We start from the raw sequence: 25,551 nt of genomic DNA, 5'->3' as shown, positions 1-25,551 counted from the left end.
TGGCCAGCGCTACAGCATAGGAGAAGTAGACCCCAGCAGGTTCCCCTGGGTGGAGCCTAACTATGAAGATACCGGAGGCTATAACGGGAGAACGGAGCGGCACCCGGGGATAACAGTAAGTGCAGGGGGATCCCTGGGCGCCGCTCTACATGTCTGTATAGTTAGTTTGGATGTTTTATACTAGTGAAAGGTCCTCTTTAATCCACTTGTTCGCGCAGCCCGGCTTTTCTTCTGTCTTCATCTTTGCTGTGCACAGGAAAAGGACCTGTGGTGACGTCACTGCACTCATCACATGGTCCGTCACATGATCCACCACCATGGTGATGGACCATGTGATGAGCACAGTGACATCATCAAAGGTCCTATTCCTATGCACAGCAAAGATGAAGACAGAAGAGAAGCCGGGCTGCGCGAGCAAGTGGATTAAGGAGAGTTAATTTTTATTTTTTTTAACCCCTCCAGCCCTATTGTACTAAGCATTCTGTATTAAGAATGCTATTATTTTCCCTTATAACCATGTTATAAGGGAAAATAATAAAATCTACACAACACCTAACCCAAACCCGAACTTCTGTGAAGAGTTTGGGTTCGGGTTTGGGTACCAAACATGCAGATTTTTCTCACGCGCGTGCAAAACGCATTTTCCCGCAACGCACCCGCATGTTATCCGGGCCAAAAACACGACACCCGTGTGAAAGAGGCCTAAGAGTATCATATACCACCTCTGCAACGTCAGGAGCTACATATTGGATGCCTAGGAAGTCTTGTCACCAAAAACAAAAGGCAGATACATATAGCATAACATGGCTACAGTATCTTGTGGCCTAGTCAGCGTAACCAGCAGAGCAGGCCCAAACTCCTCCAGCTGCCCATCTAATCTTACCGACCCATGGACAGACAAATGGGACAGCCTCCTGATGCCAGTTGTGAAGACCCTGGTCCAGGACGACCAGAGACCATCTCCATTCTGAGATCTGGCACAGTGAGGTGAGGTCATGGGCATGACCCCATGTTTTGCGGCAGTCTGACCCTCCATCTGCTCTGACTAACCATGGTTATATAGCTATGTATCAATCCTACCCCCGTGGCGACCCTTCTTCCCCTCTTTAGAATACACTCAGGGGTAAACTGGATTATATGTGTGTTCCCCTGGTATCGCTGCGTCCGTAGTGACTGGATCTATAAAAATATCACATTATCTACCCAATCAAGTGAATGGTGTAAAAAAATTAGATAAAAAGCGATCAGAAAGCCAAATGTACCCCAAAATGGTGCCAATAAAAACTACAGCTTGTCCCGCTACAAATAAGCCCTCAAACAGCTTAGTTAACAAAAAAGGTTATAGCTCTAAAAAACCATTTCAGCAAATTCCATGTTAAAAAAATCCAGATGCTGCTCTTTTCCTTCTGAGCCCTGGTGTATGCCAAAACAGCAGTTTACGACCACAACTGGGGTGTCAGTGTATTCAGGAGAAAATGGGTAGTAAATTTTGGGGTGATTTTCTCCTGTTATCCTTTGTGAAAAAGAAAAAGCTTGGGCTTAAAGAGGACCTTTCACCGATTATTACACTATGAACTAACTATACAGACATGTAGAGCGGTCTTTAGGCACCATGTTGCATTTGAGAAGACCCTGAGGTACCCCCACATTGAAAACCCCCCAAAAAGTGACCACATTTTGGAAACCACGCCACCTATGGAACTTTTAAGGAGTGCAGTGAGCACTTTGACCAAACAGGTGTTTCATAGAGTTTATAACACGTGGCTGTGAAAAATTTATTTGGTGCTTTAAAGAGGACCTTTCACCGATTATTACACTATGAACTAACTATACAGACATGTAGAGCGGTGCCCGGGTATCTCACTGCACTTACTATTATCCCTGGGCGTTGCTCCGTTGTCCTGCTATGCCCTCCGGTATCTCCGTTCCCTAAGTTATGGTAGGCGGAGTCTGCCCTTGTTCTTCTGTAGCGCTGGCCAATCACATTGCAGAGCTCACAGCCTGGGAGAAAATAACCTCCCAGGCTGTGAGCTCTGCGCTGCGATTGGCCAGCGCTAGAGCAGAATAAGGGCAGACTCCGCCTACCATAACTTAGTGACTGGAATCTCCGCCTACTATAACTTAGTGAGTGGAGATACCGGAGGGTATAGCAGGAGAACGGAGCTGCGCCCGGGGATAATAGTAAGTGCAGTGAGATCGTTCTACGGGTGCCGTTCTACATGTCTGTATAGTTAGTTCATAGTGTAATAATCGGTGAAAGGTCCTCTTTAAAGCACCATTTTCCTTGTACAAAATAAAAATAAATTTTTCACAGCCACGTGTTATAAACTCTATGAAACACCTGTTTGGTCAAAGTGCTCACTGCACTCCTTAAAAGTTCCTTAGGTGGCGTGGTTTGCAAAATGTGGTCACTTTTTGGGGGGGTTTCAATGTGGGGGTACCTCAGGGTCTTCTCAAATGCAACATGGCGCCTAAAGACCATTCCAGCAAAATCTGCCCTCCAAAAACCATATGGTGCTCCATGACTTCTGAGCCCTGCCGTGCGCGCATACAGTGATTTACCACATATAGGGTGTTTCTGCAAACTGCAGAATCAGGATAATAAATATTGGGGTTTGTTTTGTTGTTAACCCTTGATGTGTAACAGGAAAAAAAATTATTAAAATGGAAAATCTGCAAAGAGTGACATTTTAAAATTTCACCTCCATTTTGCTTTAATTCCTGTGGAATACTTAAAGGGTTAACATTTCTAAACCAGTTTTGAATAGTTTGAGGGGTGTAGTTCCTAAAATAGGGTAATTAAGGCTACTTTCACACTAGCGTTAGAAGAATCCGGCAGGCAGTTGGACAAAGGTCTATATTGAAAACAACAAAATAAATGAAAAAAACAAACAAAAAAAAACACCTTGTAGAGCATTATAAATACATTCTTTATTAATTCCTCTTGAAAATACTAGTAGGAGAAGTGAATGAAAAGCCTGTATCAATAGAATAGCTAACACATGCAAATGGTAATAGTACCGACCAAATGTCCAACAACCTCCTCTGGGGGAAGAAACGGCGTTGGGAGGAGGTTGCTAGACATTTGGTCAGTATTATTGCCATTTGCATGTGCTAGCTATTCTATTAATGCATTATTTTTTTTATTCAGTTCTCTTACTAGTTCTTATAGGAGCGTTATTATTGGCTTTATATGCTATTCATCAAGTTCATGAACTTTGTTTACTTACCATGACCTTCTGTTACAGCACCCTCTTGGGTGAATGTTTGTAGCCACATATCTTCCCTTTTGATGATTTAATGTATTTAGAAGATGAATTAATAATGTATTTATACTACCCTGTACAAGGTATTTTTTTCATTTATTTTGGTGTACTGGATCAGAAGAACGGAAAATCAAACGGTGACGTGAATCGGGCCTAATCAAGCTCTACAGTGACCCAACACTGCCCCTTGTGGCCTCCCTATGCATAATTGTGTTATTCTCTCTAGTGTCTGCTGAGCAAGGCCTTATTGACACCTCTCCGTGCACATACTACTTCCTGTGAATTCTAAATAAGTACTCTCCACTGCCTCATTTATCAACCTTCCTTTTTTGAGTGGGACTTTACCCTGTATCTCTATTGTCTGGCGCATGTTATTGTGAATCTATACTGAAAGCTCTATTCTCTGTCAGGGTTAGCTACATCTATTATAGCTTTACTCGAATATGGACAAGTACCTTTTTAGAATCTTTATCTACTAGAATGGTTAGATGGCTCACTATATCTGGTGTGGTGGTGCCTTTTACTTGTATTTTACATTTGGTCCTAGGACCATAGATTGCCTACTCTTGACGTGCACTTGTTTTTTTGTGGTTGTTGGTGTGGTTTATTTGAAGTAAAAATTAACTTTTATTTAATTAAATTTAATAAATATTTGCAACTAGTAGCTGACCAGCTTAAATTCTAAATTTTAAAACTATCAGCAGTAGGCCTGAGGGTGCTACGTGGGGTATATAAATGTACTGACGGCCGTTTGGCAATGACAACTGTAGCTATTTCCAGCTGGCTAATTTGCCTCATTGTATGCTGAAATAAATACTTGTGTCCGCTGTTTTGCAACAGTTGTTGTACATTGTCAGCAGGCTGTTCAGTGTTAGTGCTGATATGCACTGTATCAGGACGTCAGTAGTACTGCAAGTGCTGTTAAAGCTGCCTGCTGCCTCTCCTGTTAATGAACGACGTACGATGGCATTCAGTTTGCAGCATAGTCTCTTACTGTGCTGTCCTGGCGGCGCAGTCACTTGCTAAACTAGAATCTGCTATTTGGTAGCTAAACCCTTCATGATAGGCCCTCTGTGATCTAAAATCTAACGCTGCCTCCCGACATGTTTCGCCATAGATATGGCGTCTTCAGGGGATCGGGCAGTGTGTGAGGAGAGTGGCGTTGCCAGGAATATTTGAAACTTCCCACCAGTGTGACGCAGTACTGGTTGAGCAATGGCTTTGCTCCTTACTTAACTTATTCTTGTTCTTTTCTATTATGATCCTTGATAGGTTGTTAGTATCGCCTGAGCTCTGACGTCAGTGCTCGCGCGGCTTCGTTCTATTCTCGCGCATGTCTCCGAACTTAGAACTTTACAACTCCTGTCTACTGACTCGTCTGCCTGCCTTAGGATTAATCGCCGATTTGCTGGTATAGTTGAAATATCTGGGACCGGCTAGACAGGATCTGCGCATGTCTCTATACTTGGAGATTTTTGACTACTAGATCTCTCATTGTATTCTGCGCATGCCTATATACTTAGATGTTATTGACTAGTCTCTTTTCTTTACTTTATTTCCCTTTTTGGCACTTTTCCAAAGTATAGGTGATCATCTACTGCTTGTGATCCTTTTGTTAGTAATATGAAGTATTAATGCCTACTCTCTGTTTATATTGATTTAGTTTGGCACCGATAGTTTGCCAGAAGAGTCCAACCTGGCCCCATGTGTATACTTAGGTGAGATGTTATTGGTTATATAATGGTTATTAACATAATTTTTCATATACTATGTTGTATTAATTTTTCACTTCTGTTTCTCCTACAGGCTCGGTCAGCATCATCTAGATCTATTTTAAAAGGTAATATCCCAATTGTAATTTCTATTTTTTCGACATGTTGTTTTTAGTTGTAATGGTCATTTATGCCACAGATCTATCGGTGACAGTGAATCATGCAGTGGGTAATGCAGGCTCCTTTTACTATTTGGATCATAATTGGGGATCTATATTTTACTATAGTTAGTCTTTATTTTATTTATGTTGTTTCCCACTCTCTCACTATTGGATTTAAGAGGGTCTAGTTTCTTTTATTTTATTTTGTTTATATTTTCGTTATGGTGTTTCTCATAATAATTTTTACAGAAAAGATGCGAAAGTGAACCCTTCATTTAGGCCCAGGGGTGAAAGACTTTTAAGTCTGTATATCCAGCGGGTTTCTTCCCGCTGTAGTTTTTTGTCTATGTCTCCCTGTCTCGGGCCAGCTTTAATTTTGGTTATCCCCCAAATTTTCAAGCTATCACTTCTGCCGTCATGTTCTGCTTGTATGTGTCTCGAGAGCGTGGTGTCTGTTTTGAGATTAATATCACTTAGATGTTTTGATATTCTTCTCCGGAGCTCTTGTACAGTTTTCCCTACATAGATTTTGGGGCAGCTGCATTGTATCGCATACACTACTCCCGCTGTTTTACAGTTTATGTATTGGGTGATTTTGTACTTCTTATGATCTACCGGATTCTCAAACTCTTTACATACAAGCATTTTACTGCAGAATTGGCAGTCTCCACATGGGTAAGACCCTTTTGTGGTTAGCCAGGTGGTTTTTTCCATATGTTGGGAATTTCTCTGAAAATGGCTATGAACCAGTTGTTCTCTAAGATTGGTACCTCTTCTGTATGTGATTGAGGGATATTTAGTGATAACATTTTTTATATCTTCGTCCAATCTTAGAATGTTCCAATATTTTTTTAGGATATTGTTAACCTCTCGATGTTTAATATCAAAAGTCCCTATGCAGCGTACTACTTTGTCGCTGCTTGCTTTTTCTTTATTCTTTAATAGGTCATTTCTATCTCTGTCTTTTGCCTTCCGATACGCCTTATGTAGTACATTTTTAGGGTAGCCTCGTTCTAAGAATTTTTGATAGAGGATTTTGCTTTCACATTCAAAGCTTTCCTCTGTTGAGCAATTCCTTCACGCTCTGTAATATTGGCCCACTGGTATTCCTCTTTTGAGGGATGTTGGGTGGTAGCTAGACCAATGGAGAAGACTATTGCTCGACGTGGGCTTCCTATATATTTCCGTTTCTATGTTACCATTCTTTGAAAGGCTTAAGGCTACATCCAGAAAATTGTGCCTTTTACTGCTCCTAAATCAACCCAGCTGCTAGAGAAACCTCGGAAGGACAAATTTCCTCACAAATAGTTATCAAAATAGACTCCTGAAGCACAAATACCATGTCTTCATCACCAATATCAAACCCCTCCTCACCTCCGTCATCTACAGCTACCCAGGAGAACAGGTTAGAGCCAAGCTACAGCTGTGACCAAGGAAGTTTCCTTCCTCGTATTGTCGTTATTTGATAAACCCCTGGAGGCCCTCCACACCTCAAACAATACTTTCTCTCAAATAAGCCCTCAACATTAAAAGGCTGGGGGAGGTGGAGGGCAGGATCAGTAATTGTGAGAACAGCCTCACATCTCTCCAAACTGCTACAGTTGACCATGAAGACCATTCCTAACAACTCCTTTAACATCTGGAGGACGTAGAAAATGGAAATAGGAGGAATAATCTAAGATTTATTGGCATCCCCGAATTCAAAGGGGCAGACCTAACCCAATTTCTGGCAGCTGATCTCACGGACGCTTTAAAACTATCTACAGCCTACACCATGCATCCAATAGAACATGCTCACCGACTAGGCAAAGAAAATTTGGACTGCTCCAATAAATCCAGACCTACAATTACCAAGTTCTTCCATTTACTAACAAAAGAGCAAATACTGCAGGCTTATTGAAGATAGGTACCACCAGATGTGAAATGCCATAGTATCCTGACCTTTAGGCAGGGCCGGCGCTTCCATATAGGCAAGGGGGGCCCCCCCCAAGTCCTTAGGGGCCCCTAAGCCCACCACCCGACACTGGCACCGGCCCGCAACTAACGGCAGGTCACAGGGAGATGAACTCTTCCATTGTGGAAGCGTTCATCTCCATAGTCATCTGCATCTCCGTCCTCAGGACAGCGATACAGATAGCTGTTCTGTAGGGCAGGGGAGGGAGAGACGTCATCGCTAGTGTTGATCGCGAATATAGGTAATTTGAAAATTTGCGAATATTTAGAATATAGTGATATATATTCGTAATTTCGAATATTCAAGTTTTTTTATAGAAAATTTTCGTAATGCAAATTTTCGTAATGCAAATTTTTAATCGCAAATTTTTCAATTGCCGAGTAAAAACAACATTGGCCCACAAGCAAGAAGCAGGGAGGACTTTAAATGGGAAAAAGGATGAATATTCAAAAAAACTAATATATAGTACTATATCGAATATATTCTTTTTTTGAATATTCGTAATATTCTAAAACAAGAATATATAGCAATATAGCGAATATTTGAAAAAAAATAATACGAATATAGAGCAATTTAGCGCTATAATATTCTTTGTCTAATAGTTTACATTTTTTTCTTATCTGAAGTTCAGATTGGAAAAAAATTACAACTATAAAAAAAAAAAAAAAAAAGAAAATTAAAGCACTATATTAGCTAAATTGCTCTACATTAGTTATTTTTACATTTTGGCTGTATTGCTATATATTCTTGTTTTAGAATATTACAAATATTCGAAAAAACAAATATATTCGATATAGTGCTATGACTCATTAGCCCACAAGCAAGAAGCAGGGAGGAATCATGTTTTTGCTCGGCAATTGAAAAATTTGCAATAAAAATTGCGAAAATTTGCATATTATGCGCTCATTACCTTGTCGATTTTTAGAGTAAAAAATCGTAGAATATAACGAATATTCGAATTCGCGAATATTCGCCAAATATTCTACTTAATATCCGCGAAATATCGCGAATTCGAATAGGACTACTGCCATTCATCACTAGTCATCGCGCCACCTGAGCCGTACAGCACGGGACACAGGCCGGAAGAGGCCTGCATCGCATCACTGTGTGATGGAGGTAAGTATAAGTGTTTTTTTTTTTTAATACCGGACTATCTATTACTGCCACATAGGGGGAGCAGGAGGCACTTGATACTGGCACGGGGGGGGGGGGGGGGGGGGTTGGCACTTGATACTGGCACGTGGGGGGGAGGTTTGGCACTTTATACTGGCACGTGAGGGGGCATGGAGAGGCACTTGTTACTGGCACATGGGGGGGCACGTAGAGGCACTTGTTACTGGCACATGAGGGGGTTTGGCACTTGATACTGGCACGTGGGGGGGCATGGAGAGGCACTTATTACTGGCACATGGGGGGTGGAATAGAGGCACTTCATACTGGCACATTATTATGGGGCACTATGGGGGCTTCTACTGAGGCCACAAAGAAGGGGTATTTTATATGGGGGGCTCTGTGTGGTACTAGTATTATCTGTTTCTGCAGTATAGTATTGGGGAGCACAGTGGCACAGTATTGGGGGTAGTAGGATGATTTGTCCAGAAGATGGGAGGATGATGGAAAAGTAGTAAACTAAGATTTTTTTTGTGCATTGATGGAAAATGGCGACAAAATGGTGGTCTGGTCTGAAAGGAGAAGACGAGGACAGAGAACATCTACATCAAAGGAGACGTCACTGGATGTAAGAGATGGGGCGCTATATTTCTGTAGTGATGGGGGGACATTAAAGGTCAGCAAGTGTCATGTGGGGGGGGGGGCCTTATTGTTTTTCGCCCCAGGGCCCCATTTCACCTAGAACCGGCCCTGCCTTTAGGACTTCTCCTCAGCTGTTACTCAGCGAAGGAAAGCCTTTTCAGATGTCTGCAAATACCTTGCGGAATGGAAAATCTGTTGTCCGCTACAATATCCAGCTAAACAGAGTCTGTTTCTGACCGTTTGAACAAACACATGCACATTTGTGGCCTGCTGGAGGTCATTTTGCAGGGCTCTGGCAGTGCTCCTCCTGTTCCTCCTTGCACAAAGGCGGAGGTAGCGGTCCTGCTGCTGGGTTGTTGCCCTCCTACGGCCTCCTCCACGTCTCCTGATGTACTGGCCTGTCTCCTGGTAGCGTCTCCATGCTCTGGACACTACGCTGACAGACACAGCAAACCTTCTTGCCACAGCTCGCATTGATGTGCCATCCTGGATAAGCTGCACTACCTGAGCCACTTGTGTGAGTTGTAGACTCAGTCTCATGCTACCACTAGAGTGAAAGCACCGCCAGCATTCCAAAGTGACCAAAACATCAGCCAGGAAGCATAGGAACTGAGAACTGGTCTGTGGTCACCACCTGCAGAACCACTCCTTTATTGGGGGTGTCTTGCTAATTGCCTATAATTTCCACCTGTTGTCTATCCCATTTGCACAACAGCATGTGAAATTGATTGTCACTCAGTGTTGCTTCCTAAGTGGACAGTTTGATTTCACAGAAATGTGATTGACCTGGAGTTACATTGTGTTGTTTAAGTGTTCCTTTTATTTTTTTGAGCAGTGTACTAATGTATTACATAGAAATTCTGGCGACAGGTTTTTACACTTTTTGACCCTCCTACAAACTGACATGTGGACTTAACAGTGAATGGCTTAAATTCAAACCCCATCTCATTATTTTGTGATGCACGACAGGGGGCCCCTTATCGCCCTTACTTTTTAATCTCTTATTAGATCCCCTATTGAGTCTTATACATTCAGATCCACATTTTCAAGGCATCAAACTTGCATCCTAGGAATAATAAAGTGTCCTAGAATTGCAATCCAAACTCTCTATCAAACCAAATATAATGGTGACCTAAACTTCCCATCCTTAGAGATTATAAAATTGAGCAACCTTTTTCGTATAGTTCGAGACTGGACACATGACATCTTGCTTTACTACCACTGACATTGAAGAACATCTGGCTGGCCCATTCTCCTTTACAAGCCCCTCCAGATCTCTTGCCCAATGATGTGCAATGTAACCTCCTTCTCCCACCAGCAATTAAACACGGCAGACTATTAGGTACAGAGCAGGCCTCAACCCTCATCACTCCCTCCTACTGCCTTTCTTAGGTAATCTGTATTTTCAACAAGGCAGAACGCCTGATCCTTTTTTTCTGTGTGGAACAAAATGGATTGAAGTGCATCTGAGATATATTAACTTATACCCAATTATCATCTTTCTCTGATGAAATATCGAGATTTACTCTTTCCTCTAACAAGCTATTATACTTCTTGAAAGCTTCTATCTATATCTATAGTCATAAAATCATCCACCTCAAACCCCAGGAAAGGGAAGATCTTGTAGTTTATCTTATAATCAGAACAAAAGATAAAAAATAGATTTGATTTCTCAATATTATAACTAGAGATGAGTGAAGTTCTCTAAAATTCGATTCGGCTGCTTCACCGAATTTTACTAAAAAATCTCTTTCTAGAAGATGCAATGACAGGGAATGACAATTGCGCCGCCCCCAGTCAGTAAACCCCTCAGATACTACGTTCATTACTGATCGCGACATCTGAGATCCATATTAAAGCATTTTAGTGTTTGCAAATTAAAAAAATAAATAAAATTAAATCATACTTACCTCATCCATTTGATCGCGAAAAGGCCGCCGCGGCCATCTTGCTTAAAGATCCAGGCGAAATCTTGCATGGCGAGTGATCATGTCATCAGGTCAGCCGCCGTGGTGATCACAAGATTTTGCGTGGGATCTTCAAGCAAGATGGCCTTGGTGGGCTCTCTGCGCTCAAGTGGATGAGGTAAGCATGATGATTATTTTTTATTTTTACCGCCATTTCAGGGAATCAAATTTTTCCTGAAATTCGGATTAACACTAATTTTATTAGAACCCTTTTGGACTATTCGAGGCAGAAACATGGCATGGTGAGTTGGCTACATCATTTCCCCACTGTAGACAGCTGACTCCATATATAACGCAAATGACTGTCTCAGCCACCTCGTATTGGGATATGGCTATTAAAATTGCTCACAAAGCTAATATATCTTTCTTCACACCATAAATACCTTATGGGTCGGAATCCTACATCTAAATACCCAAAATGCAACACACTTGAAGCAGATCTATACCACTGTTTCTGGGGCTGCCCTTCTATACAGACCTTTTGGAAACAGGTGGTCACACTTGCGGAGACTTACCCATTACATTTTCTTCCTTTGACCCCAGAATGGACTATATTAAGATATATCAATCATGATGAGTATCCCAGTACGAGAGCGGTCAAAAAACTATTAATTTATAATCTCGGCAAAGTATATATTGCAGAAATGGTGATCCCCCAACCCTCCTCCCTCCCTTAGACTCTTCCTTACATTTGTATTTCGCATGGATTGGATTAATGTTACCCTTCAAAAGGAATGCAAGGTCAAAGTTTAACTTTACTCTATGAGACTCTTTCATAGAAATACTTCCAGCAAGAATTTTGCGATTGTTCTAGGTACCAGGTTGTAAACTGGAAACAATCTGTTAAATTCAATCCATTAAAATTATTGTTATTTTAGGTGCCCTATGCATAATATTGGCGTAGGGCACCTACTGACAGCAGTTGATCTGTGCGCCGCAAAATCTTGTTTGCCCAATCCCTTTCACTTCCCCTTTTCCACCACTCCCTCTACCCTTTCTCCCTCCAGAGAAAAATCTCCAAATATGGGTTTACTATCTATTATTCTCCTTTGTGTCAACTGGACCAATGGCAGAAGGACCGGAGCAATGACGTAGAGAACATCACTGGAGAAAGTGGTGCGTATATATATTTTTAGGCTATTGCAGGGGTTCTCCAAAATTTTCAGCATCTCAGACAACTCCTTTAAACTTCCTACTTGGTTGGACTTTTAGAATGGCAGACATCCTCGCTTAACTACTCTCTGCGACCAAGAAGAGCCCTGCCTCAAAACATCACACTAATCAGTGCAGTGCTCTTCTGTGGACACAGTTATCTAACCTATCAAGAGAACAATAGAATCGTCATATTGTTATCCCAATTCTACATCTTACTATATACCCTTCAGATAACACCCTGGCAGTAAACCAACAGTGGATTTCCCATCTATAGGAGGTCTTATAATGTGTGCTGGCTGCTACAGATAACAATATTTTGTATTTAATTTTATAATAAGGGAGCGGGACACCTCCTAGCACATTCTTAATCCTCGCCCTGACTTCTAATTGCATGAGCGGACCTAGAAGGTAGGGCGGCTCATTCTCTGGAAACCTAGAGCCCTACTAACCCTGATGATCCCTGGTAGTAAGCTCAGGGCCAGAGACGACCTGTTCTTCTAAGACACGGAATAGCAGGAGTCTCTGCAGGCCTAACAGCAAGGAGAGGAGCAGACAGTAAGCAGAGGACAAACTCGACAGGTAAGTGTCCTGTGGCAGAATGACAACAGTTTCAGTTCCAATAGTCTGGGACTATAATTCCTGTTTCTGGCCTTTTCTCTAATTGTTAAAATATAACCTTTATTTCTCCTTTAATAAACGATATAGCCACAAAAAACATATAAATTTAAAACAACATATGGAGGGCAATGCTATTTGGGGGCTATAGGCTTAGCATCCTCTGCTTATCTGTAGGTGAGCTAAGATCTCTATTTATCTTTTGCAAATTATTATAGAGTGCGTGTCTGTAATGTCAGCCGACATCAGACACCTTGCAGCTAAAACTCTTGGGATTATTGCCCAACCTACAGTGCTGTATGTATTCAGGTAGGATGTCTTTTAACAAGTACTCATAGCGGCTCTTACCGCCCGCATTTTTGCCTATTTCCTGCCCCTATAATATATGTCTATAAGCGGCGTCTGCAGATCGCCGTCCAATTAATCATTCCTTTGCCCTACCATAATCATTAAAAACTAATGGTGCAGCTCCCCCGACATGTTTCACCGCGAGATGCGGCTTCTTCAGGGGGGTAAGGAGCTACTAACCCCCCTGAAGAAGCCGCATCTCGCGGTGAAACATGTCGGGGGAGCTGCACCATTAGTTTTTAATGATTATGGTAGGGCAAAGGAATGATTAATTGGACGGCGATCTGCAGACGCCGCTTATAGACATATATTATAGGGGCAGGAAATAGGCAAAAATGCGGGCGGTAAGAGCCGCTATGAGTACTTGTTAAAAGACATCCTACCTGAATACATACAGCACTGTAGGTTGGGCAATAATCCCAAGAGTTTTAGCTGCAAGGTGTCTGATGTCGGCTGACATTACAGACACGCACTCTATAATAATTTGCAAAAGATAAATAAAGATCTTAGCTCACCTACAGATAAGCAGATGATGCTAAGCCTATAGCCCCCGAATAGCATTGCCCTCCATATGTTGTTTTAAATTTATATGTTTTTTGTGGCTATATCGTTTATTAAAGGAGAAATAAAGGTTATATTTTAACAATTAGAGAAAAGGCCAGAAACAGGAATTATAGTCCCAGACTATTGGAACTGAAATATTTGACCTCCTGGGTACAGTGGATCACTTGTAAATATTAGAATGACAACAGACCACAGGACCACAATGTCACTTACCTGCCCACAACAACTAAAAGGAACGAGTCGTCCACACCACAACCACTGGATCCTGTGAAAAGCACTGAAGCCCAAACACACAAATCTGGACTCAGTACCAACACCAAACACAGGAGTAGTAGTAACTGCCTGGACCACCATGTGGCAAGATGCATGGTGGACCCAGACAGCGCTGCTTAACAGAGTTGTAGTTCCCCCTCCGGGGAAACCCCAGGGACCCCTTCCGGAGGTACAGACAAACAGGGGAAATGTCAAACAACCATGCTGGACTACAAACACCAAATAGACCAGACATGGAACACCAAATGACATACAACAAAACACCCTGTACATCATACACCAAGCATGTCAAACTCAAAGGCTAACATGGGCCAAAAAAAAAAAAATTTAAGTTTATGTGGGCCGCATCAAAAAAAAAATTTTTTTTACAATATAATGCAGACGGATCCGTTCTGAACGGATCCACCGTCTGCATTATATGAGCGGATCCGTCTCAGACGGATCCGCTCTGAACGCAAGTGTGAAAGTAGCCTTAGGGGCGAGAACCTGGGATCTTTCATCCCTTGTCCTATTCAGCTCTATTAGGGTGAATAGGACTTCACACTGTCCCTGCTGCTCTGTGCCTTGTGCACACAGCATCAGGGATGTTACCATGGCAACCAGGGCTTCTGTAGCGTCCTGGCTGCCATGGTAACTGATCGGAGCCCCAGGCTTACACAGCTGGGGCTCCGATCAGAAGCTGCCACTGCACCACCAATGAGGGGGAGGGGAGAGGTCCCTGTGGCCACTGCCACCAATGATTTTAATACTGGGGGGGGGGTTGAGAGGGGCTGGCGCACTGTGCCACCAATGATTTTAATGGGATGGGGGGTTGAGGGGGGCACACTGCACCACCAATGATAAATTTCCCCTTTATACAGGAGGCTGGTACTGGCAGATCAGCAGTTAACCCCTCAGGTGCGGCACCTAAGGGGTTAACTGCCTCTGATCGCAGCTCCCTGTCAGCGGCAGGGTGCCGGCAATGCGATTCTGCTGCCGGCACCCGCCTCCTGTATTGTGTTAAAGACTGACTCTTACTATCAGGCCACACAGAGCGGAGCCCAGCGATGTCTCAGCACTCACCATTAGTCCTGGGCGCCGCTCCGTTCGCCTGCAGTGCTCCATTACTGTCTCCTCTCCTGCTCCACATGCTGCTGATTACTATCGGAGCGATGGGAGGAGACATCAGCTTCACTAGTGGGCGTTCCTTCTTCCTGGCTGTAGCGCTGTCCAATCGCAGCGCAGGGAGAAGGAACGTCCACTAGTGAAGCTGATGTCTCCTCCCATCGCTCCGATAGTAATCAGCAGCATGTGGAGCAGGAGAGGAGACAGTAATGGGGCACTGCGGGCGAACGGAGCGGCGCCCAGGACTAATGGTGAGTGCTGAGACATCGCTGGGCGCCGCTCTGTGTGGGAAATGGGAATAGTCCTATCATTGGTGGCTCAGTGCGCCCGCCCCTCCTCCGCCCCTCTCTCCTCATTGGTGGCGCAGTGCGCCCGCCCCTCCTCCCCCCCTCTCTTCTCATTGGTGGCAGCGGCAGCAGCACAGGGGGAGGGAGGACAGCTTCCTTCTCCCCGTGCTGCTGAGAGAACATGAGCGCGCCGATAGCAGCGCTCATGTTCAGAGATACTAGACTGCCGGGCCGCAAAGATATTCATTGCGGGCCGCATGCGGCCCGCGGGCCGCATGTTTGACACCCATGTCATACACCATACTCAAAACAACAAGTGAGGATAGGTAAAGGAATAGAAACAAAGGGAAGACAAGGGGATGACATCGATGTCAAACTAGGATGGCCCTCAGATAGCATCTAAGAAAGGAGCAAGCTCCTTCTAATACAAAGGCAGACATAAATATGATCTTAGTCTCACAGCAACAGTATATGAAGAGACCTGAGACCACACCCAGCTCCACCTTGCTCACACCTTAACCCCGTGCACACCAGAAAGGAAAGGCAACAGCCTTAAAGGGAAAGCACACACGGATGCAATACAACAGCATGTTGCCACCGGGAACCAGCATGCGTGACAAAAGTGTCTCGGCAAGCTACCACCAAGCCGTGACATACAGGCTGTCCGAGCATGATGGAAGTTGTAGTTTTGGTACAGCTGGAGGGCCACAGGTTGGGCATCCCTGATTTAGACAAATCTAATAAAACTTTTACAAAAATGTAGTGCATTAATAATCAAAGCAAAGCCATGTCATTTCCCACGTGCTCCTGAAAATGTAATGAATATAATGAAAAGGTCACATACCTCCAGGTCAGTAGTATTAGAAGAAGTGTCAGAAGAGCTGGAATGTGTGATACAAGGAGGAGGATACACAGGCAGGTCAAAGTAGCAGAGTGGTTCGTTCTGATTAGAGCACCCAGGGTTAGTCTGTCCATCCCCAGGTAGTCTTTCTGCTCCCATATCATTCTGATTATTGAAGACAAGTTTGTGTTTCAACAAGTAAATTAGAGAATCATATTACTGGTCAAGGATGTCTAATTTACCCAACAACAGAGCAGCCATAAGTAAATGAAATAAAGATTACCTGTTGCACTTTCTCAATGCTGAGACTCACATAACGTCCGAGTGATACCTTGCTACTTAAACATCTGTTGGGGACCATATTCAGTGGTGTCCAGCTTGAGTTCTAGAAACAAGCAGGTTAGGCAAACAAAAAGGGGAGATTTATCAAAACTGCTGTAAAGTAGAACTAGCTTAGTTCCCCATAGCAACAAATCAGATCACACCTTTCATTTTCCAAAAGGAGCTTTGAAAAATCAAAAGGTGAAATCTGATTTGTTGCTATAGGCAACTAAGCCAGTTTTCCTTTACAGCAATTTTGATAAAGGTCTCCCAAAGGCCCCTTTCACACGGGCGAGTATTCCGCGCGGATGTAATGCGTGAGGTGAACGCATTGCACCCGCACTGAATACCGACCCATTCATTTCTATGGGGCTGTTCACATGAGCGGTGATTTTCACGCATCACTTGTGCGTTGCGTGAAAATCGCAGCATGCTCTATATTCTGCGTTTTTCACGCAACACAGGCCCCATAGAAGTGAATGGGGTTGCGTGAAAATCGCAAGCATCCGCGAACAAGTGCAGATGCGGTGCGATTTTCACGCACGGTTGCTAGGAGACGATCGGGATGGAGACCCGATCATTATTATTTTCCCTTATAACATGGTTATAAGGGAAAATAATAGCATTCTGAATACAGAATGCATAGTAAAACAGCGCTGGCGGGGTTAAAAATAAATAAATAAAAAATTAACTCACCTTAGTCCACTTGATCGCGTAGCCGGCATCTCCTTCTGTCTCCTTTGTTGAACAGGACCTGTGGTGAGCATTAATTACACGAACAGGACCTTTGATGACGTCACTCCGGTCATCACATGGTACGTCACATGATCTTTTACCATGGTGACGTACCATGTGATGACCGGAGTGACATCAAAGGTCCTGTTCGTGTAATTAATGCTCACCACAGGTCCTGTTCAACAAAGGATACAGAAGGAGATGCCGGGCTATGCGATCAAGTGGACTAAGGTGAGTTAAATTTTTTATTTATTTATTTTTAACCCCTCCAGCGCCGTTTTACTATGCATTCTGTATTCAGAATGCTATTATTTTCCCTTATAACCATGTTATAAGGGAAAATAATACAATCTACAGAACACCGATCCCAAGCCCGAACTTCTGTGAAGAAGTTCGGGTTTGGGTACCAAACATGCGCGATTTTTCTCACGCGAGTGCAAAACGCATTACAATGTTTTGCACTCGCGCAGAAAAATCGCGGGTGTTCCCGCAACGCACCCGCACATTTTCCCGCAAAGCCCGTGTGAAAGAGGCCAAAGTGTTTTATTATCATGTTGGACAAGAATGTTTTTTTTTTCAGAACCAGTCAATGAACACACACATTTGGAGCAATGTTCAATGTACTGGGCAACATTTGTACATAAGCTGACAAATCATAACTTGATAGAAGCTGTATACTTGAAGCCTCCTTTAAATGGGTTTTTCTCAGGTTGCACATGCAGTAAAAAATAAAATCAAAATAACACAACTTATACTAAGTCTCTGCTCTGCTACTGTCTTGATGGAAATGGCTGCAACAATGATCCGCCTCAGCCAGTGTTTTCTGCCATGTGGAGACATGAAAAAGAAGTGGAGCACAGGGGACCCCGACACCATCAGAACCGCAGCGGCAGGGCATGGGCAAAGAGAGTTTAAGTTGTTTTTTTTACAGCATGTGCAGTCTGGGGGAAAGCTTTTTTTCCCCCCTCTGGAGTACCCCTTTAACCCTGTGGCTTGCAGGTGATATTAAATGTTCCTACTACAAAGATAAGAGCACAATAAAGTTCTTTACATTGACAACTGACCTCTGCAGTAGTGTTATGGATGACATTTGCCTCTTCTGCCTTCTGTTCCTCAGGCACTAGTAGCTCACAACTTTCTTCATCCAGTGTTGCATCCAATACAAGCCCCATGTGTTGGGCCAGTTTATGTTTCATAATACAAGACAAGAACATTAACTGCAGATATGACCATGTCAAGGATTCCAACAGAATTGATGCTGACTGTCCAAATGTTCTAATTCCATCTAAGGTTTAGACAGTGTAAACTACACAGTCTAAAAATGCACCAGACTTTTAATGGTGACCGATTCCCTGTAAAATTCTGGTGCACAGATTTATTAATCCTATAGACAGCATAAACAAAGTAAGTTAGTCTAAGGCCTCATGCACACAAACGTATTTTCTTTCCGTGTCCATTCCGTTTTTATTTTGCAAACTGTATACAGAACCATTCATTTCAGTGGGTTCTCAAAAAAACGGAAGTTACATTTCGTTTCCGTATGTCCGTATTCCCATTCCGCCAAAAAAATAGAACATATCCTATTATTGTCCGCATTACGGACAAGGATAGGACTGTTCTATTAGGGGCCAGCTGCTACGTTCCGCAAAATATGGAATGCACACGGACGTCATCCGTTGTTTTTGCGGATCTGTTTTTGCCAACCGCAAAATACATACGGTCGTGTGCATGAGGCCTAAGCCTGCATCAGATTTATCACAGTGGCTCAGGCTGAAGAATAAATTTAGACATTTTTGCCTAAACATACTTTAACAATTGGTTAGCTTAGTATGACATAGAATTTTATACCAGAATTTTGGTGCAAAATGTCACATCTGAGGCAGTGTTTATTTTCCCACAAAGGCGCTCCCAGATAATTTCTCTAAACCTAGATGCGTCAAATTGTGCCACATTATTGCACATTTTACACCACAGACTAGGTGCACTCACACCAGTAAATGTGGGCCACTGTCGCATCTTAAGCCACGTCTCCTTTCAACAGGCCATACTATCTCCTGCTAAGCCCCGTGATGCAAAGCATGTAGACCAGTTCTTTGGCGCAAAGTGCTCCACAATTCAGATACATGTTGATTTGTCAATCTCTCACGATGAGTTAACCTCTTCCCGAGATGTCACCTGCTCAGGAGCTGTGCAAGCACCATAACCACTGGGTGCCCTCCGTTTTAGGCTACACGCACACGGCCGTTGTTTTGGTCCGCATCCGAGCTGCCGTTTTGGCGGCTCGGATGCGGACCCATTCACTTTAATGGGACCGTAAAAGATGCGGACAGCACTCCATGTGCTGTCCGCATCTGTTGCTCCGTTCCGTGGCCCCGCTAAAAAAATATAACATGTCCTATTCTTGTCTACGCTTTGCAGACAAGAATAGGCATTTATATTAAAAGGCTGTCCATGCCGTTCCGCAAATTGCAGAACGCACACGGACGCCATCCGTGTTTTGCGGATCCGCGATTTGCGGACCGCCAAACACACTACGGTCGTGTGCATGAGGCCTTACACAGCAGACACCCGGGGGCAGAGTCTTTGACTGGAGACAACTCCGAGCATGGACTATTAGCATGTATAGGTTCCAGATGGAAGGTATAGGTAAGGTCCAGCAACTAGTGGTGATCCACATGCGGATGCTTTTGCCGGGCCGCATCATGTTCGGGCAGCCTTACATACACATGACAATGTCGTTTATGCAGATTTTCCTTGCAGGATTCTGCTGCACCACCAGGCTAAATCCTCATTATAATATGCATGTGTTCCTTGCAGATTTTGATGTGGATTTGCCCAAGTTCTCACTTTTTATTGCAAAGCGTTAAATCTGCACCGACAATCCGTATCAAACAATTGACATTCTGCGGACTTCGAAATCCACACTGAAAGCCAATTCATGCCATAGAACTGCTACACACAGCTGAAGACAAGAACAGACCTCAGCTGTTATGCTTTATACGTGCATGCAAAACTCAGAAAGCTCAGTAATACGTTCCAAATTTAGGAGCTTAATTGGCATATTTTCAGCTCAGCGTAAAAGGATACGGCAACGTCCAAGGCAGCAGCGCCCATTGATATAAGGAACCAAGGGATTGCTCTGACAAAATATTCTGGGTGGCGATCATGCGACATGACGGCAGCCGCATACATCATACTGGCCAAGGCAGAAAACAGCACGGCCCATACGCGAACAACTGGGAACACAAGCCCTCTGCACTAAACATACAACATACTTAGAATATACAGAATACATAGATGTTTAGCATGTTACATAGCCCTGTATACATTATTATGTCAGAGAGAGAAAGCACGAGGATCCATATGCCTCACTTACTAAAGTGTTGACATTTAGGTTAGTAAATTCTGATGAACATAAATGTGCATTTAGATACTGCATAATTTGACATGTTATACAATTAAAATCTACACCACAGGTCATCTTGCACCCCAGATTTTTTACAGGACCTTAATATATGTACATTTATAAGGAATCCCCTTAAAGGGAACCTGTCAGCCCCAAAATGCATCATAAACCGCCAGCTGTTAACATCCGGCTTCTAATGATGTTCTTGTGCAAAATGTCGCATGATCGCTATAAAACAACTTTTATTCCCCCACAGGTCGTATGCAAATGAGGCTTCCTTGCTTCGAGTCTAGGTAAGAACGCCACCTAACCGTCCCCTCTTTTGTTAGATTCACAGCCCGCAGCGCAGCCGGGATGGCAGAAGTCTCGCGCAGTGCGCCGCTGAAACCCGGCTAACAGCGGCAGCCGGAGATAGGATGGCGCCTTACCAAGGAGCGCACCGGGCATGCGCTAGACTTATGTGATCCCGACCACACTGCAGGCTGTCAATCTATCAAAAGAGGGGACGGTTAGGGGGCTTGCTTACCTTGACTCGAAGCAAGGAAGCTCACGTGAGATTTTATCTGTAGGGGCTTTTCTCAGGCGGAGCTGAGGAGCTTGACTCGGAGAAAATATGACTCTTCTCTGGTCAAGCATGCAAGATATGACTCTTCTGTTAATCAGCATAAAAGGCGGGAAAGCATTATAAGGCGATAAAATAGGACAGGTTAGTCCTAAGAAAAATATGGATCAATCGCTGGGAACTATCAGGGTAAACAAGCATTAAGGTACATTTGGTTTAGGCCTCATGCACACAGCCATGCCGTTTTTTGCGGTCCGCAAACAGCGGATCCGCAAAAAACAGAAGCCGCCCGTGTTGCCTTCCGCAATTTGTGGAACGGAACGGGCGCCGGCAATATAAATGCCCATTCTTGTCCACAAAGCCCGGACAAGAATAGGACACGTTATATTTTTTTAGCGGGGCCGCGGAACAGAGCCACGGATGCGGACAGCACACGGAGTGCTGTCTGCATCTTTTGCGGCCCCATTGAAGTGAATGGGTCCGCATCCGAGCCGCCGACCCAAACAACAGTCGTGTGCATGAGGCCTTAGAAATACACAAAATATATTCACGCACAGCCTACAGCAGAAATGCTTTACATACTATGGCTTTTATTAAAATGTTTCCTGGAAAAACCTGAATATCAGCTAAACCTACCCTAAAACAAGAGATGAAGGGTATGTAACTAGTACTGTGAAGTCTATACCGCGCTCTATACAGAATTGTCCTATATTTTATCCCATGTGCCAGTAAATGCACAATTACCTGATGCCTGGGATTTATTACAGCGCTACATAAAGCAGAAGCCGAAACTTGCGGCTGACAAATCTGCAGAAGAATCAGCTCAAGTTGCATACAGATTAGTCGTGAATGGTTCTGCGGCTATCACCTTTTGCATTGCAAATCTGCGATTGAAATACGCAGCATAATTTGACATGTAATACGATTAAAATCTACACCACAGGTCATCTTGCACCCTAGATTTTTTTCAGCAGCGTGTGGATGAGATTTGCTAAAATTTCATCCACTTTATTGGCGCTGTAAAATGCTGACGGCGAATCCACAGCGTATCCATACACTTACAGCTTATAACAGCCACTCCATCCAAGACATTTCCCAGACATACCCTAGTTACGGGGCAATCAACACCATTTCTAACTATATAATATGCCATTGAATACAGTGCACTGTACGATATTACACAGCTCTGTAAGACCAAGTTCACATCATCGTTCTAATCCACTAGAGAAGCAGAATCCCAAAAAATAATAAACTGAGCTGAACAGACTATTACAATGGAGTTTATTCAGTTTCCATTCAAGATCCCCTTTCCTTACTGGACACAAAAGTCTTGCATGCAGGACTTTTTCATCCATTCTATTTGACAGAATCTGCAACGCAGATGTGAACAAGCCCTAATATGTACCCTACACACAGAACAAAGGAAGTGATCACTGACCATGCCGGTCAGTGATTGCGGGCCTTTTTTGCGTTCCGTATACGGAACCATTCATTTCAATGGGTCCGCTAAAAAAAAAAAAACGGAATGTACTCCGTATGCATTCCGTTTCCGTATCTCCGTTCCGTGCAAAGATAGAACATGTTCTATATTTGGCCGCAAATCACGTTCCGTCGCTCCATTAAAGTCAATGGGTCCGCAAAAAAAACTGAATGCATACGGAAATGCATCCGTATGTCTTCCGTATCCATTCCGTTTTTTGCGAAACCATCTATTGAAAAGGTTATGCCCAGCCCAATTTGTTCTATTTAATTACTGTATACTGTATATGCCATACGGAAAAATGGAACCGAAACGGATACACAACGGAAACAAAAAATGGAACAACGGATCCGTGAAAAACGGACCGCAAAACACTGAAATAGCCATACGGTAGTGTGAAAGAGGCCTAAATGGGTGGTGAAATTTTCTGTAGTTCACTTACCACTCTTGTGATGATAGGTACTCTTACAGTCCAGGAGACTAGAACAGCAATGATCCCAAGTGTAAAGCCCACAACATCTGTATTTTCCTGAAATATGATGACAGAATCTAGGGGTTAGATGTACAGGGATGGCAGGCAATGCTTGGAGGGCACAGTCAAGTATACTGTTGCTGCTGAAGCTTCTAGCAGACCGCTGATGTGATTCTTCAAAAGATTCTCCGGTCCTATAATGATATTTTTATCTCCCCAAAATACCGAAAACACTGCAGATTTTTGCCAAATATGCCGGAGCTTTCCTTCCCATGTTCTCTACATCAGCTCATGTGGGCAGGATGTTTACATGCAGGACTTCCTGTTTTCATCTGCTTCCCACTAACTAAACCCAGCATGCTTTGCTCTGCAATGTTTCACAGGGCTTGCTCCGCCTGCCACATTGTTCCCTCTGGAGTACTCATGCCCCCTACACCTCCGCTCTCTGCCTGTAAACATCCTGCCAGGATGCAGTGAAGCGGAGAAGGATGGTGCCAATATAAAAAAAAATGGTATAAGGATCAAACCTGTGGTTGGGGTACACTGAGCAGATAAATAAATGGGACCAGAGAACAAATATCCTTTTACTCTTTAGACAAACGCATTTAGCACCAAGAAATCCACACTCCAGTGCTAGGAACCGGTGGCTGTTTATACCACTAAAGTAATATTCACTTGCAGAAATCTCAAATACACAGCTCAATTCAAACCACCTAGCTTTCAGGGCACACCTCTTTGTTGTAAGCCACAGCATGACCTTTTATTGACTGTATCCCTTCCACCACTAAGCCACGCCTCTACTCAATATTAATAATGAATAAATATCTCACATATGGGATCCATTTTAAATTAAATTTATATTGTGAATTTTTTGCTATGTTTTAATGAGACTTTAATAAAGATACAGTATTTCTTACTAATATTGAGTGGAGGTGTGGCTTAGTGGTGTTGAGAATTTGATTAGGACCACACTAAGTACATGGTACGTGGTGGAGTTATTGACACTATCCCTATCCAAACCATATAGGCGTGTGAGAAGGAATCCTAAGGCACAGACAATTACATGAAGACCTGGAGTTGTCACCCGTTCCCAGTGTTAGCATATTTGACCATGCTCTACTGGCACCTTACTGATCAGTGAGCGGACCTGTTTACAGCAGCCTGTAACCCATCGTGGATTGCTGATTACAGGCTGTAATACAATCGTTTCATTCTGCTGACAGGATAGAGTTTAACATACAACATATTATTACATGCATGTCTTCAAAAAGCATAAAAGTATACCCAAGCAGTGTAGCAGATTCAGCGCACTTTATTATGAAATGGGTTCTCAGACACATAAAACCTCTTTTTATATATGCAGGCTGAGAGCAGGAGCTAAAAGTAATAAAAAATAAATAAAAATCCTCTCCTGTCACCAGCGCTCTGGCTTCAATGCTGAGCTCTGTGGCCTCAGAGGAGACTTATGCAGACATGGCACATGACTGCACTGATGTGCCTGATCGTTAGGCAGCAGTGATGTACATATAGATGGCATGTCACACTTTAGGTACAGTGGAGACCAGAAGCAGAGGAGAAGGGAGCTCAGTGCTGAAACCAGAACGCTGGTGACTAAATACATAATTATTTTTTTTTGCACCTTGCCTGGTTTATATGAAAACGAGTTTCCCAGTCTCAGAGAACCCCTTTAACATTAAAGAGGAAAAAAACCATCATGGGATCACTGGTATGCAATAGCATGTGACCACAGCAACGAATAACCATTCAGGAAGCAGCCATGACACTTGTTACCCGTTTTCATCACCATGATGGGAGTAACTGCAGAAGCTGTTTCCAGAGGCTGTATTTCCCCTGTGACTTGGACTAATATGACAGCCCCAGATATAGGAGTATTCAGCAATAATAAAAAAACCTCAAAAATGTTGTACAACTTTATTGGATGGGAGGGCACAGTGAGTAAAATAAAAAGAATAAAGGAAAAAAAAAAAAAAATGGTACAGCTTCTAGCCCTGCCCCAGGCAACTAACACACAAAAAAAATGTGTGGTCGTAAACAAGGGAAGATAGCCTGGTCTTATACTGATGTACAAAAAAATAAAAAATAACACAATTTCTTTGGTAAAAGGTACCAAGTATAATGTTGTTATCTTATGCTTTAATTATATGGAATAGCAAGAAATACCGGTAGTTATGGCGTTTTAAGTTTTGCCCCATCGCACACAAGAAATAAATGTAAAAAACAAAAACAAAACACAACACCACCACTATACAATGAAGGTCAAATACCACAGTACTTAGTCTACAGTGACTGCAGTGGTTATTAATGCATATGATATTACCTCAGGCAGTGCAGAGGTATCTGCTGGATTCTCAGGACTTGCTAGCACTTTTTGATCATTATAAAAAATACGAATCCAACTAACCCAGTCTTGTTCACAGTAGCTGTGCACAGTAACTCCTGAAGTATCAGGTTTTCAGAACTGTAGCCAAACAAATCCAGTACCAGAAATAGTCCAATAAAATCCACAGTTTACGGCTTGAAAAAAAATAATAAAAAATCCATATACAAGAACCCAC

At 43.1% G+C, this 25,551-nt stretch overlaps 1 protein-coding gene across 2 annotated transcripts in view; it reads right to left on the bottom strand.

The window, feature by feature from the left end:
* Positions 1-25,551, bottom strand: part of TMEM44 (transmembrane protein 44) — a 68,393-nt gene that overhangs the window by 15,122 nt on the left and 27,720 nt on the right. The window contains exons 5-9 of one of the 2 annotated variants that reach the window (XM_040428331.1): positions 22,946-23,032; positions 20,143-20,313; positions 18,120-18,272; positions 16,283-16,384; positions 16,003-16,164 (exon numbers count right to left, since the gene is read on the bottom strand). In XM_040428331.1, coding sequence (XP_040284265.1) covers positions 16,003-16,164; positions 16,283-16,384; positions 18,120-18,272; positions 20,143-20,313; positions 22,946-23,032 — 675 coding nt within the window. The remainder of the gene's footprint in view (positions 1-16,002; positions 16,165-16,282; positions 16,385-18,119; positions 18,273-20,142; positions 20,314-22,945; positions 23,033-25,551) is intronic. The other variant, XM_040428332.1, reaches the window with a different exon arrangement.

The sequence above is a fragment of the Bufo bufo genome, chromosome 4 (genome assembly GCF_905171765.1).
Source record: "Bufo bufo chromosome 4, aBufBuf1.1, whole genome shotgun sequence".
Classification (NCBI taxonomy): domain Eukaryota; kingdom Metazoa; phylum Chordata; class Amphibia; order Anura; family Bufonidae; genus Bufo; species Bufo bufo.
The sequence above is the reverse complement of the archived record's forward strand: the minus strand, read 5'-3'. Positions and strand labels throughout refer to the sequence as shown.